The sequence below is a fragment of the Paramisgurnus dabryanus genome, chromosome 18 (assembly GCF_030506205.2).
Source record: "Paramisgurnus dabryanus chromosome 18, PD_genome_1.1, whole genome shotgun sequence".
Classification (NCBI taxonomy): Eukaryota; Metazoa; Chordata; class Actinopteri; order Cypriniformes; family Cobitidae; genus Paramisgurnus; species Paramisgurnus dabryanus.
Window position 1 is genome coordinate 17128258 of NC_133354.1, and position 18787 is coordinate 17147044.

General features: G+C 35.2%; 3 protein-coding genes across 9 annotated transcripts; all 3 read right to left on the reverse strand.

Moving 5' to 3' along the window:
* Window positions 1-1082: 1082 nt before the first annotated feature.
* On the reverse strand, window positions 1083-9682 carry efemp2b (EGF containing fibulin extracellular matrix protein 2b). 4 transcript variants are annotated; one of them, XM_065287001.1, is made up of 12 exons: window positions 8816-9682; window positions 7993-8050; window positions 6365-6602; window positions 6053-6101; window positions 5669-5881; window positions 4465-4587; window positions 4263-4379; window positions 4027-4146; window positions 3822-3941; window positions 2919-3045; window positions 1904-2099; window positions 1083-1802 (listed from the first exon to the last, which is right to left on the reverse strand). In XM_065287001.1, the coding sequence occupies exons 3-12, from the start codon at window positions 6452-6454 to the stop codon at window positions 1641-1643; spliced, it is 1317 nt and encodes a 438-aa protein (XP_065143073.1). In that variant the 5' UTR covers window positions 6455-6602; window positions 7993-8050; window positions 8816-9682; the 3' UTR covers window positions 1083-1640. The 4 variants fall into 4 exon arrangements, with proteins under 4 accessions (XP_065143073.1, XP_065143071.1, XP_065143070.1 ...); XM_065286999.1 differs by lacking the exon at window positions 7993-8050; XM_065286998.1 differs by lacking the exon at window positions 7993-8050 and having other exon boundaries at window positions 6365-6605.
* A 245-nt stretch (window positions 9683-9927) lies between these two features.
* On the reverse strand, window positions 9928-15397 carry fibpb (fibroblast growth factor (acidic) intracellular binding protein b). Of its 4 annotated transcripts, none has more exons than XM_065287005.2 (12): window positions 15249-15391; window positions 15047-15155; window positions 14440-14528; window positions 13714-13906; window positions 13062-13188; window positions 12694-12794; window positions 12160-12293; window positions 11389-11497; window positions 11247-11310; window positions 10354-10440; window positions 10155-10252; window positions 9928-10083 (listed from the first exon to the last, which is right to left on the reverse strand). In XM_065287005.2, exons 3-12 carry the CDS (start codon window positions 14522-14524, stop codon window positions 10014-10016), a joined length of 1068 nt encoding a protein of 355 aa, XP_065143077.1. In that variant the 5' UTR covers window positions 14525-14528; window positions 15047-15155; window positions 15249-15391; the 3' UTR covers window positions 9928-10013. The 4 variants fall into 4 exon arrangements, 3 of the variants coding, with proteins under 3 accessions (XP_065143077.1, XP_065143076.1, XP_073668655.1); XM_065287004.1 differs by having other exon boundaries at window positions 13714-13912; window positions 15249-15388; XR_010544102.2 differs by having other exon boundaries at window positions 10046-10083; window positions 10329-10440; window positions 13714-13912; window positions 15249-15397.
* Window positions 15398-15999: 602 nt separating this feature from the next.
* Window positions 16000-18712, reverse strand: fosl1b (FOS like 1, AP-1 transcription factor subunit b). Its single transcript, XM_065287020.1, has 4 exons — window positions 17910-18712; window positions 17494-17730; window positions 17004-17111; window positions 16000-16896 (listed from the first exon to the last, which is right to left on the reverse strand). Exons 1-4 carry the CDS (start codon window positions 18051-18053, stop codon window positions 16759-16761), a joined length of 627 nt encoding a protein of 208 aa, XP_065143092.1. The 5' UTR covers window positions 18054-18712; the 3' UTR covers window positions 16000-16758.
* Window positions 18713-18787: the final 75 nt, after the last annotated feature.

Genomic DNA, 18787 nt, shown 5'->3' on the forward strand with positions numbered 1-18787 from the left:
TTTGAGGCAAAACAAAGGACACTGATGTATTTTAAGATATGTCAGTGCAAGTTGTTTTCAGTTTGGACAGCTTTTAAATTTATTTTAGTCTACGACTAGTCTAATCCCTGTCCGGGAAACCGCCCCTATATGTGCTGGTCATTAACTTACACTGGCCTGTATGTACATACAATTTGTAAGTACAGTAGTGTTTCTTGTTAGTTACAGTATACCTACACTATAAGTACTGTCATTAACCCACACTGGCTTGTAAGTACTAGATCCTTATATTGTACATAAATTTGTAATTACAGTAGTGTTTCATGTTAGTTACAGTGTATATACACTATAAGGATGCATCTGGTTACCCATTACTTATCTAGAGTTACTGATACCATTAAATGACCATGTAGATACTCAAAAGTAACATATTTACCATGTAGGCCTACAAGGTAAGTACAGGTACTGTAAAATAAAGTGCTACCAGTTTTGGCTGAAAAGTTGACATAACCGATTATATCAAGTTGAAATTGTTTAACTTAATTTTTTAAGTAAAAGTAACATAAAATATATGATTATCTAACAAAAAGCTGCATATATTTCTATACAGTGCAGTGATGTTTATAGTTGGCAAAAATCTCACCATGTGTGTACCAGTGTTACACTGTCACCATGTGGAGACACCTGAGAAATACATTTTATTTACTCTCTGGCATTGCCAAGAGACTTCAATGAATTACATACCATAACATAAACATCAGTCCACAACGTTAGAAAAAAATGATCAAAATATAGACCCCAGCTATCACTGGGGCAGTGCTCTTTAAAAAGGTCCTAATATGTAGTATCAAATACATTTGGTACCAATATGTACCATAATATGAACTCTATAGGTGCAAAGCTTTTTGAAGGGTACCGCACCAGTGACATATTTGATCTTTTCTGTTGGTTCATCTCAGTACATCAACCGTTATGTGACTGTCTGAAAATAGGCTACCAGAGACAACTGCAAAAGCACACATTCATTTAGACAATAAAAGAATGAAGGATAGGTAACCATACCAGATTAAGCTGCTCTTGGTGATAACAGATAGAAAGCCAAGTTTAGGAATTTTTTATTTATTTAAAAAAACACAATTATGTGAAAAACATTTAAACTATTATATACTATATAAAAAATTAAAAATTTCGAGTGTTGGATCTATCTGTAGTTCGTTTTATATGAGATTTAAGTGGTACAAAAATGAATACACAAGTAAATTGTATGCAGGGAAATATATTTATCTTACATATTAAATGTAATATATTTTTCTTATAATTCTAATGGCACATCATGTAGAAGCAATACCACCGTTTGTGTGTGTCTGTGTGTTCTTGTATGGTGCATGCATGTGTGAGAATGAGTCCACCGTGACAAAGTGAGAAGAAATGAGCGTTCAGCACGTTCAGCTTTAGCACTTCCAAGAATAGGCCCACACTTAAAGGCCAAAGAGAGACACAAAACAAGATGATTTCACCCGTAAATTCTTGGAACAGCATTGCTGAATGTCAAGATATTAAAAGCAGCCGCAATGAAGCAGAAACATACTAAATAAAAATAAAATAGCAAATAGTATTAAAAAAATCTGTGTTTTTCTATATTTATCTCTCCATCGATCTCCTCAGAAAGCATAAGGCCCAACAAAAACAGTAAGGCGTAGAATAGAGCTGGTCTGGTAGTTCATGACAGGATTGATAGACATCATCTCCAGATCAAGGATGTACTCTCTTGGTCCAGTCACTGGTCGGGCCAGAACCAACATGGCGCTGATGTTGTTGATTTGCTGCAGAGATGAATTGCATTTAGGAATAATTTTTGACTCTTAAACCCCATTTACACAACAAACGATATAACCACTATAATTAGTCACAGAACCTGACTAACCCGTATATAGAAGTCTCCATTGTCATCCCCCGAGCTGACACGAAATGTGTTGTAGGATCCAGGATAGACGCTGGTGGCCTGGATCTGAAAGATATCTGAGGGAACCGAACGTTCAGAGGTGATGCTCATGTACCGATACACGATTGAGAAGGGATGATCACGGCACTCTGGCTTCACCACAGGACACACACAGCGACTAGTCAGAAACAGAGAAAATAAATAAACGGATATAGAGGAAAGGGTGTTTAATATTGTAAAGGGCTTTGAAATGGTTCAAATTCACACATAGTGAAAACAGTGAATGAAAAAGCATTTGGAGTGTTTTTAGACTTACAGTCTAAATCTGTAAACAATGTAAGCTTGATTCTTGCCAGAAATATGTTCACTGTAGTAATTAACTTAAAACCTAGTAAGTTTGGCAATGACTTTAAACCAACTGGTGTCAAGTTAAAAGAAAACACCACCGTTTTTCAATATTTTACTATGTTTTTACCTCAACTTAGATTAATTAATACATACCTATCTTTTTTCAATGCGTGCACTTTTAATCTTTGTACAGCACTTTGTGAATGTTTTAGCATTTAGCCTCGCCCCATTCATTCCTATGGCTCCAAACAACAGTTTTATTTTGTGACACCATACTTACTCGTGTAACAGTCTTTAAATAGGGAAAACATGGAAGTGTTTGGTGGCTTTTAAATTAAAGCTTGTTTGGAGCCATAGGAATGAATGGGACTAAGCTAAATGCTAACACACTCACAAAATGCTGTACAAAGTTTAAGTGCACGCACTGAAAAATATAGGTATGTATTAATTTGTCTAAGTTGAGGTAAGAACATAGTAAAATATTGAAAAATGGTGGTGTTTTCCTTTAATATCTGTAATGTAAGTATGTAGTATTTTTCATACATATTTAAGTGTGGCATAAGTGACTATAATGTTTATTGCCACTGTATATTATGTGCATGTATGCGATTTTGTGTATATGAGTGTGTTTAAACAAATCATTGCTTACTTCTCTGACATCTGCACGTAGGGGTCCTGGCAGCGGTTTGAGTCCACACATTGATGCCCACCATGAATGTTCACACAGGTCTGTCCCTCCACACACTGATGGGTGCCAGCTTCACACTCGTTCACATCTATATACACAATTATTATGAGTAACTGAAACTGTGAAGACTGAATGTGTGTGAATAATTGTGAGTCATGTGTGATGATTATGCTATTAATGTTCACTGTTTTGTTTTCTAGGAAATTATCTATTTTTAACCAACATTGCTTTAACCAGTCAAAATAACTGATAATAAATGGTTTTTGGACACTGGCAGTCTATAATAGCAGTTCTAAACTTGAGGATCGTAACCAAAAAAATCGGTCTCAGCCAGGTCTTTTCTGATTGGGTCAATTTTTGTTGGTATTCTCACATTCTCTCAAGTATCGGGGCTTTTTTGCTTTTAATAAAAACAACGGTAAATGTTGATAATAGAGTAGGGGTAAGAGAGGGGGGATGTGGATTTGGGACATGTCCTTGGTCACACTCGATCCCAGCTCACTGTATATTCTCACATTTTAAAAATATGACGAGACTTAAAACACATATGTGTTTTACGTAACATTATAATTATATATATATATATATATATATATATATATATATATATATATATATATATATATATATATATATATATATATATACATATTATATGTTCACTGTTTAAAATGGTAAAAAAAATATATATTTATTTATTTATTTTTTGACCATTTTGAACAGTGTAATAATTTTTTTGGGTGCACCAGTATCTGATGTAAATTTGGGCCCTGAAGCAAAACCAATTGAGAATCAAAGGAGCAGTCAATAAGTGTAGTGTAATTGTAAATAATAGGATTATTTTTTAACACAAAAGACTTTTACCCTGGCAGAGTCTCGTTCCGAGTAACTCATAGCCATATGGACAAACACAGGAAAATGTTCCTGGTTCATTCACACACTGAAACTGGCAAAGATAACTGGAATAGCTGCACTCGTCAGTATCTGTATGGAAAGAAATAAAACTGAATTACATTCAGCCCATCTCCTATTGGTAAAAAGTTATACTTGCTCTCCACTAAACACTAACCATTGCATGAAAAGCCATCCGATCCAAGGTCATAGCCTTGATCACAGCGACATAGGAATGTACCATAAGTGTTGTAACATCTTTGCTGACACGGTGCCCCCATTTCACACTCATTCACATCTAAGAAAATAACAGAGATGTTAAAACCTTAGGTGCTGATTGAGATTTTTAATATACTTGTGTTAAAATTAATCAAGTTTTGCATGTTAGATATTGTGGCCGGTTCAAGGACTCACCCACGCAGGATCGGTTATTTCCCGCCAGCTGGAATCCAGGCTCACACTCACAAGAGAAAGACCCAGGGATGTTTACACAGCGATGCTGACAATACCTGTACCTGCACTCATCGATATCTAACAGATGACAAAGGGTACTTAGACACAGCACTCCAAAAAAATGAAAGATGCTTTAAAGATACGATCATTGTGTTAGACTCACCCACACACTCTATGCCAATCTTACTGTAGCCATCAGGGCACTGACAGGTGAAGGTTCCCACTGTGTTGATGCACTGTTGACTGGGCTGGCAGTCATGCAGGTTCAGCTCACACTCATTGATGTCTGTATGACGCATACATAAACAAATTTCTTTAAATGCATCAATCGCAAAAGGATAGCGCTTGCAACGGCAGGGTCATGGGTTTAATGCACTCATCAACTACATAGCACGCATGCATAAATGTATGGAGGACAAAAAATGACTTAAAGGAACAGTATGTAGGATTGTGACCAAAACTGGTATTGCAATCACAAAACTTGTGGCTAAAACTGGTACTGCAATCACACAACTGGTGGCCAATACACAAAACGACAACATAAACATCAGTTGAGGGCTGCAACTCCACTTTTTAAATGACAATATCCTGGCCGGACCACTGTTGTCAGTAATATAAGTATTTGAAATGAAAATGATTTATTAATGTCTAGTGACATATCAGGGCCATTTTATGATTCATTGATATACATTTCTTACATACTGTTCCTTTAAGTGTAAATAAATAAATAAACAAATAAAAAATGTAGAAATAAGTAATTAATTAATGCAGAAATGAATAAAGTTAATAAATGAAAAAAATAAATGAATAAATATAAAAAGCATAAATGAATTAAATAAAAAATCAGAATTAAATAAATGAATTCATGCAGAAATAAATAAGTAATTAATTAAATGCAGAAATAAATAAATGCAGATAAACATAAATATATAAATAAATATATACACTGTAAAAATACACAGCATTTTTGTCAAATCAACACATATTTCTGTGTTACTTTAACTTATTTACAGTGTATCTTGTCAAAAGTATCATTTTTTTTGTATCATTTATTTCCTACATTTATTGATGTATTCATTTATTTACACTTAATTAACTAATTTCCACATGCAGTTAATTACTTATTTATTACTGCATTTTTGTGTGTATGTGTTTATTTATTTATAAATTTTTGTATTTCTACATTTATTTATTTATGTATCTATTTATTTACACTTAAGTAATTTTCCGTCCTTCCTATAAATGAACTGTCAGCCAAACTTATAAATACAAACTATCTAGAATTCTCTTAAATGTAAAACCATTTAAATTTTCAGTTTTCTGGCCGTTTTCTGCCCAGCACCATCTCAAAAACTTAAATAACTCACCAACACAGGCATCTCCTTGGGCTCTGTAGCCGACAGGGCAGGGGTTAAAGGCCTCACTAGTCTCCAGGGGCAGACTGGGCTCTGATTGGCTGGACGGCTCAGGGGCGGTGATAACAGAGGCAGAGCGAGGAAGGCACAGGTAACCACCATAGTGATTAAAACACTTCATCTCTCCCTGACATGCTCCCGGTATGGTATCACACTCATTTATGTCTATGTAAAAGACAGAGAGAAATTCAGGGTTTTCATCAGGATGAAATAAACATTTAAAAACAGTCAGATGAGGACAGAGGGATTGTGCATGTGACATTTCACCATTACGAGATAATTACAGGACAAATGTATCACTTTTTCATCATCTTTGGCACATGACCTTCCACCCACCTCGACAGAGTTGAGTTTGCACGTCCCACTCGTAGCCATCTGTACATTCCTGGCAAAAAAAAACAATTATGCTCATCTTTAATCATTAGCAGTCACACCAAAGCACTTTCATTTACAGAAACATCATCTAACGCAGACTGATGTCTGACAGCAACACCATATATTAAGATAAGTAATATATAACAAATGTAGGATATAGAAAGAAGAGCAAAGCAGGTTGATGATATTTACACGTCCAGTAAGGAAGGAGGACAGAAGATTACAGGAGGAGGAGATGGAGAAGAATATGCACAAATTGTCACAGTTACTTACTGTGTAAGTGTCACGTTCAGCAGGAGACTGACAGATTGTAGCAGGAAGAACAACCAGACCCACGCAAAGTAGCACATATGTGGCCTTCATAGTTACAGGCTAGAAAACACTAACAGAGGAGAACACACACGCAGCTGGACGGATGAACAAATGCCTGGATGTTGTAAAACTCCACACTCTAAAGTCATTCAGGAAGGCAGCCAATCAAAGAGAGAGGTCAAGGAGGTTCACGTCCTGTCTGCTTTGGAAATATATAGAGGTGGTAGATAGACAGACAGGTGGGTGAGGCCTTGTAAAAACAACAACAATGGAGGCAATTGCAGATACAAAGTTTACAAAGAACAGCGCCCACACATATGTGACCCCATCATAGATCATTTTTAAAGTCATTTTTATATTTACTGTTTTTTTGCAATTACAAAAAAAAAAAACAGGTGAAAATATAACCTTGACCGAGTAAGGCCATGTCAAAGGTTAACATCAATGTGAAATCAAAATTTGAGATTTTTGCCTGAATTTTACAGGATCACAATTGGTTTAACGGTCTTTCAATGCAAAAAATGACTTTTTTTACTTGGTATTTTTGTCGTTTTCAGTACAAATATCTATAAATTCTTAAATCAAGATGAATTTTTTTGATGAGAAAAATGACCTTAGAAAATAAGTCATTTTTTTGACCAAAAAAAAATAAATAAAATTTAAATTAATTTGTGCTTAAAACAAGCAAAATATCTGCCAATGAGGTAAGAAAATAAATCTAGAAATAAGCTTACTTTTTTCCTTAAACACTTAATTTAAAAAAAAATTTAAAAGATGTAATATTGTTTTGGTTTTAAGCTCAAATTTACTTACATTTTACATTTCGTTTAAAAACTAGACATTATGCCCTTCAAAAATATTTCATATTCATTTAAGAATTTTAGATATTTGAACTTACAACAAGACAAAATACTAAGAAAGAAAGAAAGTCATGTTTTTACTGTGTTCAACTAGACCAGGTCCAAACCATCATAAACCACTCAGAACCATCATGAAAATTCAAGCTTTAATAGGATAAAAATAGAAAGAAATAGAATGTAAAAACATGTAACTTACTGTATATTATGACTTTATGGTATGTACAAGTTGAAAAACTAAGCAATGGCTAGAGGCAAGTTGGTGCATATAATAAGATATAAAAAAACCCTCTCCATTGATTTCTAAAGCATTGCTCTGTTTATTCTGGAACAGCAAATCTAGCCTGCCCAACAAAAGCAGAAACATGCCCAATGTCTGTGCTCTGCAGGATATGACTGCATGGCCAATACCATCTAATCAGATCTTCTATAAACACTAAACCAAATTTGTGTAATCCTACAACTAATTCATTGAATTTTGTTTGGCTTACACATTTTTATAAATGTAATCCATGCTCTCCAATGACTAATTTCATATTTACTCACTAAACATTCATTCATTATTTTTTATAAAGCACATTTTAAAATAACACAAGAGAAAGTGCTGTACAAGTCATAAATACACAAAAATAACAGTACATATAGTAAAATTAAGTTGCATTAACAGTGCATTAATCCATACATGATATTTTAAGAGTTTATAGTAGGGGCATGCCTAGATGTAATTCCTACCCTTAAGGCTGTGAAGATTTATGCTCTGTGTAACAGTTTTTAATCTACAGGCAGGCTTCTGTAGATCAAAAGAGCCTCCGATCAGATTACAAAAGTTTTGTTATTAAGCATTTCATCATAAAAGTCAAGGCACAACAAGGCATAATAATGTCCTGGAATGAAAAAAAGAATTTTCTCATACAAGCTTCATCATGCTAGAGACTACATATTTTCTATAACACTAACATTCAAACATTTTAGGGGAACTTTTTTCCCCACATTTTAGAATATTCAAAAATTTCAGAATTATTCAAAAGTAATGCACACCCAAGGTGGAAATGCGGAGTGCCTTTACATCGCATTATTTTAAAATAATTCAATGGACTGGAGTCAATTATTTTAAACTTTGCTAAGACATTGCTCTGGGGTTTATTTTAAGACGTTTGACAGGTTAGGTGTGCGTTTATCAAAAAATAATGCATACCCGTGGAACATTTCTCAACCAATCAGAACAGCCCTGTGGTATTAACTAATGTAATTGATAATTGAATAAATCAAAACTGGTTGTATTTTAATATTTTGAGAGTAGCCATTTTGAGCAGGTGAGATTTTGAGAGTTCCTTAATGGGTGATGTTTCTTCACTATCTGGTATTTTGTTTTGTAATAAAATAAATAAGTATGGTGGCACCATTGTATTTTCTCCACAATTTCAAAAACATTCAGACAAATAGGTTTTAAACATTGTGAGTAACATGTTAAGTGACCCTAAACTTGTAAACAGTAGTACATGCCTAATCAAAATCACTTGTGCACAAATTAAAAACACTGAAAATGAAAACTCACTTCACTTGATGCAGTTTATGATGTCCAGTTGCACAGGAAGATAACGTTTTATCTTCTCAAAGTCGCTCTCGTTTGCTTTGTATCTGCAACAGACTGTTTAGGAGCTCTTGTTTTAGCACACAGGTCTCTGGCAGTTCTTGCATCAATGTAAACTGTATTACGAATGTGAACAAGGGGGCAATGCTGATGTGCATACTATAGAAAGACGTTTAGGACGGCCCACATCTTTCCCTCCACCCATTCGTGCACAGCTCCTGTATCTCTGCCACCCTTCAACCTCCTGTTTGTTTTCCTTTAGCCCCCAATGATTTAAATTCCTGGTTTCCACAGCAAATCCAAAATGCATCACTCAAGCGAAACGAAATAAAAATTGCAAATAGCACAAGCTCTCCAGGTCTACAAAACACAAAGGATTTATTAACTATTAACTATATTTACAGGCCTTGGGTGTGTTTTTATTCTTGGGCACTAGTCCTTCTTGTTTATGTTTTCTCGCCTTAATTACTTCCCATTTTCGCCTTAATAGATTGCATGCTGCAAAACAGGAATGCAGACACAAATACTGGAGGCAAATGCCTGATTTTACTGTAACACTTCACTCTGGAATGTCATGCATCTTCATTACACAAAGGTAATACAATGGCTTTGATGGAAACAACAGCAGTACCTTATCTTTAAAAACAGCAGGGGGACTTAATTGCCAGTGCAATTCCCATGAGGAGGCCGCTGGACGTTTCTGCAGATATTTACAGCAACTTTCCATTTGTGACCATTTGGAGGGGCAGCGGGGGTGACATGTGTCACGGTTCTGGGGTTTTATAAGGTAGTAAAAGTATCTCCTCATCCATCTAACTTCAGATCTGACCAGCCAACTGTAGACCCCTGCTGCTGACCCACCCCCTTTCCCCGAGGGCACTCATTCACATACAGTTTCACTGTGGGAAAACACAAATCTACTGCACAAGAATAATTACCCGATTACTTTAAACCTATAAAACATAACAAAAAAAAGGCAGATTTATGGTATATAAAAAGTTTTATAATTAAATACCTCTATAAGAGAGCTGAGGCAATGAACAGATTTACAAATAAGAGACACAAAGAGAAGTCACTGGCTTTAAACATTAAAAGTATTACAGGGATATTTGGTCAAACAGGTGTAGGAATTATCTAACCTACATAGAAAATATACTATAATCTAATCATGGTACATTTTCAGGATGCAAGTTTTGATGACATCCATGTATCTGTCCCAAACTGCTCGATGCCTGTGGAAAAAACAACCATGTGTTTAACAAACAATAGGGAACTTCTGAACTTTAAATGCATCTGAACTGACCTGAAAGCCTCAAGCGTGTGCGCAGAGCTGCTGTAGAAGGTGAGAAAAAGTCGGAGGTCTCCAATCGTCCACTTATCTGATCGGCACGGTTCAATGAACTGAGAAGAGAACCAACATCATTCTCTCACATTCCACCTAAAACTTTTATTGATAGTAAATGTGTGATTTTATCACCTGGTGTGCTTTTGATCTATATTACCTTCTCCACAAGGTCGATGAATAGATCTCGGACGTCTTTGGTATGTGTGAGTTTTGAGGCGATGTTAATCAGAGCTCTTGACAAATTCTAAGATGAATTCAACCAGAGCGTTTATGCACTGGCACTTTATAGTTTTTGCTCAAATTCAATATAATTTAAAAGTCTACAACAAACATTTTAAGAAAGATAATGGTCTTTAAAAGGATAGTTCATCCAAAAATTTAATTCTGTCATCGTGAGTTTTTAATTTATTTTGATGAACACAAAGGAAGATATTTTGATAAATGATGGAAAGCAAACAGCTGCTGTAACCATTGACTTCCATAGTAGGAAAACAAATATTAAAGTATTGTGGAAGTATTGTGATAAATGATGAAGAAGATATTTTTATAAATGATGGTAAGCACACAGTTGACGGTACCCATTGAACTCCATAGTATTTGTTTATCCTACAATGGAAGTCAATGGTTACTATCAACTGTGTGTTTACCATAATTTATCAAAATATCTTCTTTTGTATTCATCATTAAAAATAAATTCATACAGGTTTAGAACAACATGAGGATGGAAAAAAAATATTTTTGGGTGAACTATCCCTTTAAAGCAACATAATTTTAAAACATATGAAATATGTGATAAAAAGCATAGCAGCATTCAAAAGTTTAGGGTCACTTGACTGAAATGTTTTCATAATCTTAAAAACGTTTCACATTGTAAAAGTCATATGAATGAATATTTCAATATTTGTTTTGGGAAGGAAAAAATTAACTGTCCCAAAAATATAAGTTCCTTTAATTAGAGAAAAAAATATTTTTAATTTTTTTTAAATAGATTGACTTGGACCAAATAATTAAGAAAAGCAACATAATAATTACTTATGTAACAATTCTTACCTTAAAATTAGCCTCCATCTCACTAAAGACACTGATTTTGCCCTTTAGCTGTGCACAGACCAAACTACAATAAGCAGAAGAATTGATCAGTTATCATATTTACACATTTACGCTTGACCATCTGTATAAGTTACTTGCATGCCTTTTATGTTGATCCAGCATGTCCTTATCATGAACCAAAACTTTTAAGTCTTTCAAGTCATGCAGAAACTCTTTCTCTAGATCAACATCAATATCCTCCATCATGGTGTCTGATAGAAAAGTAAAAAAGAAAACAGAAGCAATATGAGACTGTATATACCTGCACTGCACTTTCTTTTAGTTTTTTATTGTTCACAAATATTTCCTTAACCATAAAAAAAATAGAAAAAAGCTGAACAATATGGCGATGAAGGGATCAGTTTGATAGTCTGTACAACTCTGTCACTGCAATGATTTTGTTAAAATGATATAAGCATTGGTGGGTTTTCAAAATATGTGTTTGTTGCATCATGTGAACCATGTGCATCACGTGTTTTGTCAAAATAAGTGCCTGCTGCACACGCGTCAAAACAATTTATGATAAAAAATACGCTCACGTTCACAAAATACACGCAAGACACTAACTTAACAGTAAACTCTGATTACGAATGAGATTATGCGAGTATCTGGCAAACGCGAGCGTGAATGTGATGCACACAGAATCTCTCAACGCAGGGAACACATATTTTGAAAAATGCATGTTGTGACGAACTCACATCGAGCGCCCTCAAAAAAGGTCACCGGCCACCACTGGATATAAGCAACATTTTAAGTTTAAGAAAGAAGTCATACTGTTTTGGAATGTAACAAGGGTGAGATGATAACAAAATAAAAATGAATTTGGGTGAATTGTGCTTATAAAGGGAACAATTTTCCATGTAAAACATCTTACCAACCGCCCCCACAGTCCAGTAGCTGATGAGCTGACCAGCACAAAAGGCAAAGTCTTGGAAAGACAAGTACTGTAGTTTTCTTTTCCCGGTCTCAAAACGACTGTTGGCAAAAAACACAATGGCAGCATAATCCCTGCAGAGAGACACGACTGAGTCATTGAGAGAAAAGAGTGATGAGAAAGAGAGGAGCAAATGGATAAAGAGTGAGTGGAGGAGAGAGACCAAAAAACAGTAAAAGGATGAATAAAAGGATAACAGTAAAACATTAACTCTTAAGACGCATGTGTGTAATCTAATCATTTTGGAAGCTAAAAGTTTGGTAAAGGTACACAGATAGATAACACACTAACAGTACTACATCACAAGCAGTACTACATCTTTTACTACTACATTTACATTATAAAATAATATAAACTTTAATATATAAATCATTTTTATGACCAGTATATATTAGGAAAGTTTTTTTTTAATGTGGTACAGGTCACACTGCTGTGTATCAATGCTTAATTTGGCTTCATGCAAGAGAGTCCCACCTTGCCAGATCATCAGACAGAAGAAAGTGATGTTGTATATTCTCCACCAGAGGGCCTTTTAGGTCTTCCACCACTTTAAAAACACGCTTAAAATTCTCAAACTAAATATTGGAAGAGAGATAAAAACTGCATTTTTTCTGTTTATCATTTCTGTTTAGCAGTGTGATCTTGTATAACACAAGGCCCATACAAAATTCATAATTTAAAATAAAACTTTTACAACTGTTCACTCAAGAATCATAGATAGATTTATAAATATAAATTCTGAATAAAAAAAAAATCTAATATGGAGGACCTACAATTTGTTTAGATACCAAGCATAAGGTATTCAATTAATTAATGTTCCTAGTAACGAGTGTCTACACCACCTGTCGTCGACAGCTCTTGAGTGCAATCCCAGTCTTTGAACTGATGTCATCCAAGTCTTTTTTGGTCCCTTTTGAGAGCTTCTTTCCCAGCACCTCCCTGGCAAACACACTGTCAAACTCATAATACCTGCAGGACAAGTATGGCAACACACAAACGCTGATGTAATTCAAACAGTGCTTTTTGCTTCTGAATATTACAGGTGACATGTGTGTGTACTGTCTGCCCTACTTCAAAGCTAATGACAAATATATTTCATGAACACTATTCTTGTCTTCCATTATTGTCTTCCAGTGTTATTTCAATATTGAAAACATAACACACTTAAAGTGATAGTTTACCGAAAAATTAATCATCATTTACTAACATTTAAATGGTCTCAAACCTGTAAGAATATCTGTGTTCTGCTAAACACAAGAAGATGTTTTAAAGAATGTTTGTAACCTAACAGATCTGGGGCACCATTGACTTCCATAGTAGGAAAAAATAATACTATGGAAGTAAAGGGTGCCCCAGATCTGATTGTTTTTTTTTTTCAAATATCTTCCTTTGTGTTCAGCAAAACAAAGAAATTTATACAGGTTTGAAACAACTGAACAAGTAAATTATTTTTACTATCCCTTTAATCAAGTTAACATTACTATGAGAACAGACCTCTCTATGAGCATGGCTCGATGGTGAGGAGAGATCTGAAACACAAGCTGATTGGCCACTTTTGAAGGAGACTGTAGGAGACGTTCAAACATCTGAAAAGTTCTGAATTGGTCCATAGTGTCACTGAGTAGAACTTCTTCATTGGCTTCACACTCCAGCAAGACTCCTGTTTCCATCCGCATTTTTACTGCATCTGTGACTTTAAGAGTATATCATTATGAGACATATATTAAACAATATAGCATGTTCATGTGGTAGGATATTGGTTATGCAGCACATGCTGTTAAAACTTAAAGGCGGGGTGCATGATTCTTGAAAAACACTGGAAAAGGGAGTTGGGCCGAGTACCAAAACACACTTGTAGCCAATAGGCAGTAAGTGGCATATCTACTAACCGACATCGTTGCCTGAGTTGCGTATATGTGGGGCGGGTCTATCAAAAGGGAGATCCAGATTCTATTGGGGTAGGGGCGTGTTTGTTCAGGTGATTTCAAATGTCAACACTGTCTTTCAGAGATCATGCACCCTGCCTTTAAAAGCACTGTAAGGCACTTTGAATAAATTAAAGCACCTGCCAAATGCATAAATGTCATGTGAAGTAATGTAAAGCATGCACTGAAAGTTCTATATATGACATTATGTACATTAACATTTAGATTTTAAAACCTATTTAAATTAAAAACAAGCTTAAGTTTACTACAAGCTAAGTCTATAAAATGTATTAACCTGTGTATCCATCCAACCACAGTTGGTAAACGTCTTCATCCAGGACAGTAGTATTTCCCACAAACACATCTAATTCCATAGACATTCTCCTTAAAATAATAATAAAATTGATCAACTTGTAAAAAAATATTACATAGAACTCACCGTATTTACTTACTTTAGTAAACCACAGTAGTCTGTAGTTTATTATAGAAAATTATTACACTTTTGATATGTAATAATTTGTTAATGTGTATACTGTATGCAGTATTCTTCTGTAGTATTAGTGAATTAATAAACTGTAGTAAATAATGTAGCATACTTTAATGGTAAGCGTCAAAAACAATCTGCTGTTTACTATAGTAAATACTACAGTAGCCTAATAGTATTTTTTCATGTGTGAAGTTTGTTTTGATTTATTGACACCTTTGACATATCAAATGAAAAATCTTGACTTTTGGACTTCTCGATATAGATCGAGGGCAAGCCAAGCCAAGCGTACAATACATTTACTAAACAGTTTATCATGTGTAAATATAAAATAACCAGAGATTCAAGATTCAGACCTGCAAGGACTGAACACTAAATCCTGCATTAAAAAAAAAGACCATACAAGTTTTTAACTTACCGTATTAAATAATTATTACACGGCCACAGGAAGGTGTTAAGATGTTTGTTAGCTGATATTAAAATATTGCAGAAAGTGTCGTCTGTGATCTGTAGAACGCATCTGCGAGCTGATAAATAATGTTGCGTAGTTATTAAACCGAAACACACTTACAATATTTATTCATCTGGCCTAATAATGAAACCACTGAAATCATTCATACCTGCGGACGCCTATTGATACTATGGTAAATGTGAAAGGGTAGAAATGCTCCAGAACTCATTAAAGTCGTCTTGACTGAGTTGAGCTCAGTTTAAATCGTTGTAGTTTGACTCTGGTTTGACAGGCGGAACTACATTAACCAGAAGAGAGGGGATACGACTACGGCCAAATCTCGCGAGATGTTGGGTTGAGGTTTGGGGTAGAATTAGGATAAAAAAATAGCAGTTCTGGCTAGAGAGGATAAAGCAACATCCTAAATCCCATCAAATGTTGGGTTTAGGGTTCGGATTAGGATGCAAACAGCGATCATCCGACAAGATTTCACGAGATTCTGGCCATAGCTGTATCTCTTCTAGCCACAACCCATTGCCCTCTATCGAAATTATTTAGGATCTGCTCAGGTACGACTGCCACCTGCCGATAGGGAATGAACAAAACTCATCTGCTTAGGTACGACTGCCACCTGCTGACAGGGAATAAACAAACCTCAAGGTAAAATAATACCTGGAGTTGAATAATTTATTATTAACAATTGAATATTTAATTTAATATTACATTTTAACATTTTGTCCTTGTCGACCTTTGGTAAAGTACTTTATTGGAATTACCACAGGAACAATAAGGAAATTTGTATTCATTGGGTTATTAAATGTCTAACTTAAACATGAATAAACAACACAAAAATTAATTATCAAAATTAACAACATTTTAATGTGTGTTTTATTCATTGAAATTTCAGTGGGTTAACTACACTCTAAAACAAAATGGTGCCAAAAAGCAGTTTGTAATCATAGGGGAACCATTTTTACTGATTATTTTATAGCACCGATGAAGAACATACGAGGTGATATAGCACCACTTATGGTTCTACATTGCACAATAAGGTTCTACACAGGTACTGCTATATGGCACTTAAAATGGTTCCCCTTACAAGCCAGTGAACCACCTTTTTTTTGTTTTTAGAGTGTATGTTAGAAATATATTGAAAATCTAGACATTCTAAAAATCTAAAACATTACAGATTTGGCATTACAGAACAACATTTTTCCATAACCTTGAAATAAAAAAGAGAATGTAATAACATTGTTATTGCAGCAGCATTAGTGTTTCTGTTCAAGTTTTATACGCTATGACTATATAAGGACTAAAAATGCGTTTAAAATGTAAAGTTAAAGGTGGGTGGCACATTAAGGCTTGGGTATTGTTTGTTTCCCATAAGGGAAGCGGACAAGCATAGAAATGTATAAATGTCCACTGGTCATGTCTCCCTGGTTATATTTGTTACCCCTGATGTGATATTTGTATATTAAAAAAAGAAACATCACTTGAATCTGTGATTTATCATCATAACAAGTAAACTTAACAGTGCATGCATTATCATAATACATAAGGTAACATGAAAAGATATTTTAGCATTCTGCTTTCTTAAGCATATATAAGCCTATTAGTTACATTATAAATGGCTGCTCTGAACCAGCAGACACAGCAGTAAACATGACCAGCATTATTGCTTATTCTGGTTTTGGGTCTTTCACCTTGCAGATGGGCAAATGTGCCTCAAATACCAACTCTAGCCTTTCTCTCTCTCTTTCAAGTGCAGCAATTTCTTCCTCTAATTTTGTCTTCACATGTTCCAAATGATCTGTCTCCTGAAAAAAAGCAAAAGGTCAGGACATTTGACTAAACCTGTACAATATGATCTGCAGTCACTCTGAATGCAACAATTAATTAAACCCAGATTTCAAGTCAAACTCACATTCTGTAATGTATCTATAAGCGCACGGCGACGGTCCCGACATCTGGCAGCTGCTACTCTGTTTCTTTCCCTGCGGATCCTAGTCTTTTCAAGCTCCTCTGAGGACATCTACAAAGAGTTAGGAGCAGGTGTGAACAGGACTGAGTGTTTTTGGGCAAAGCTCAAGTATAAATGGCTGATGGTGCTGCCATCTTATGGCTGATAACAAGTAAGCATACACAGTCACAGAGCAATTCTGCCCTATTCCAAAACCAAATATGCCGTTCCTGTTACTCATCCATTGGCACCACTGACAAGGTGGTCCGTCTTCAGAGTCTGCGCTTTAAGATTCCCGCTCAAATTCTCAAACACTGACTCACAGCAGATGCCTCTTTGTGATTCAGGTTTGAGTCATTTTACGCTTTACCATAAGGGAGTGAGTCAACGGACCACATTAAATCCACTTTCACTACATTCTGCATCCTAATATTTACAAATATCAATAACTTACATGCATATTAGTATGTCCTACTGAACCATTCCCTACTGCTCCTATACAACACTGGTTAGGACTGAAGCACTGTGACAAACAGGAACAGTTAGACATGCTGGTGGGTACGAATGAGGAAAACGTTCCCATGGTGGTCTCTGATTGGGAAAGTAGAGATGACTGCAGAAACCACTGAAGATCTGGACTGGATGCAATTACGTCAATATTTGGACTGGATGTTGTCCCCTCAATGCCATTCTGCAAAAATATAATACAATTTTAAAATAAACCCAACTGTACTGCATATGGTACATTTTATATATAACATAACCTGGTCCCTCTAACTCGAAAAAAGATTTTGAAAACTTACTTGCCTATACTGAGTACTGATTCTGTTTATTTTGATATATAAACCACACTTAAATAAAGTTACACACCTGCTGTAAATGAACAGCCAATGCGTTATCCTGGTCCATCCATGCTGGAGTAATGTCGGATTCACGCCTACGATAAGACGCTTCCCTGCCTTCATTATGAGACATTTCCATGTTGCATTCCCAAAGCTCCATTAAGAGGGCCATGACGAAATCGACTGGTATCCTATTAGTAAATACGATTTTTAAATGTGAAGATCAAGTCCATTTCTCTCTACTTTAAATTGCAATATAACCCAACAACGGTTATCGTGGTAAAAATGCGATAAATCCATAAGAGAGACTGAAAAATTAAGCAAAACACGTGCTACAACTTTTCTTAAACCGTTTCACCGCCTTACTTCCCACACACACCCACGCGCTCGCGCCCTCTCTCTCTCCTCCCCATTTATGGAAACATCTATCCTCTGTTCGCTCGTATTGACACAAACTACTTTTAAAGACAGTTGCTTATGATCTCTTGGCTTATGTCCCGGTGCCAGTAGATTCATTCAAACATTTAATTAGAAAACCAAATAAACACACCTATGTTTAATAAAAACGGTCCGAGGCCGATCCTTAGCACACCTTCACATCTTGAAATGAAATTAAAGGCATCTTCTGCCAGATGGGTGACGTGTAGGTTAGATATTTATGAATAAGCGAAAGGTTGCAGAACTGGTAGGACATGAATCATTAAACTGAGTGCGCAAAGTAAAAAAAAAAAAAGAAACAATCAATAACAGACGTGTGTTTAATTTATTATAAATGTATCATCGCAACTTATCCGCGAAGATACATCATGAAATTATAATTTAGGGCGGATATTGCGTCATCTAAACATTAAAACAATATGACTAAACAAACAAAATTAATTTGGACAAAAACAATTTAAACTGAGT

Coding starts and splice junctions, on each gene's coding strand:
- efemp2b (XM_065286999.1), bottom strand. CDS start 6,454: ATGAAGGCCACATATGTGCTACTTTGCGTGGGTCTGGTTGTTCTTCCT. Junction 4,588..5,668: donor CCAAGGAGATGCCTGTGTTG/GTGAGTTATTTA, acceptor TGCGTCATACAG/ACATCAATGAGTGTGAGCTG. Junction 4,147..4,262: donor AAATAACCGATCCTGCGTGG/GTGAGTCCTTGA, acceptor TTATTTTCTTAG/ATGTGAATGAGTGTGAAATG.
- fibpb (XM_065287004.1), bottom strand. CDS start 14,524: ATGTCTATGGAATTAGATGTGTTTGTGGGAAATACTACTGTCCTGGAT. Junction 13,913..14,439: donor GTGGTTGGATGGATACACAG/GTTAATACATTT, acceptor ATACTCTTAAAG/TCACAGATGCAGTAAAAATG. Junction 13,189..13,713: donor CGAGCCATGCTCATAGAGAG/GTCTGTTCTCAT, acceptor CTTGTCCTGCAG/GTATTATGAGTTTGACAGTG.
- fosl1b (XM_065287020.1), bottom strand. CDS start 18,053: ATGGCCCTCTTAATGGAGCTTTGGGAATGCAACATGGAAATGTCTCAT. Junction 17,731..17,909: donor TGGCTGTTCATTTACAGCAG/GTGTGTAACTTT, acceptor ATATTTTTGCAG/AATGGCATTGAGGGGACAAC. Junction 16,897..17,003: donor TTATAGATACATTACAGAAT/GTGAGTTTGACT, acceptor GCTTTTTTTCAG/GAGACAGATCATTTGGAACA.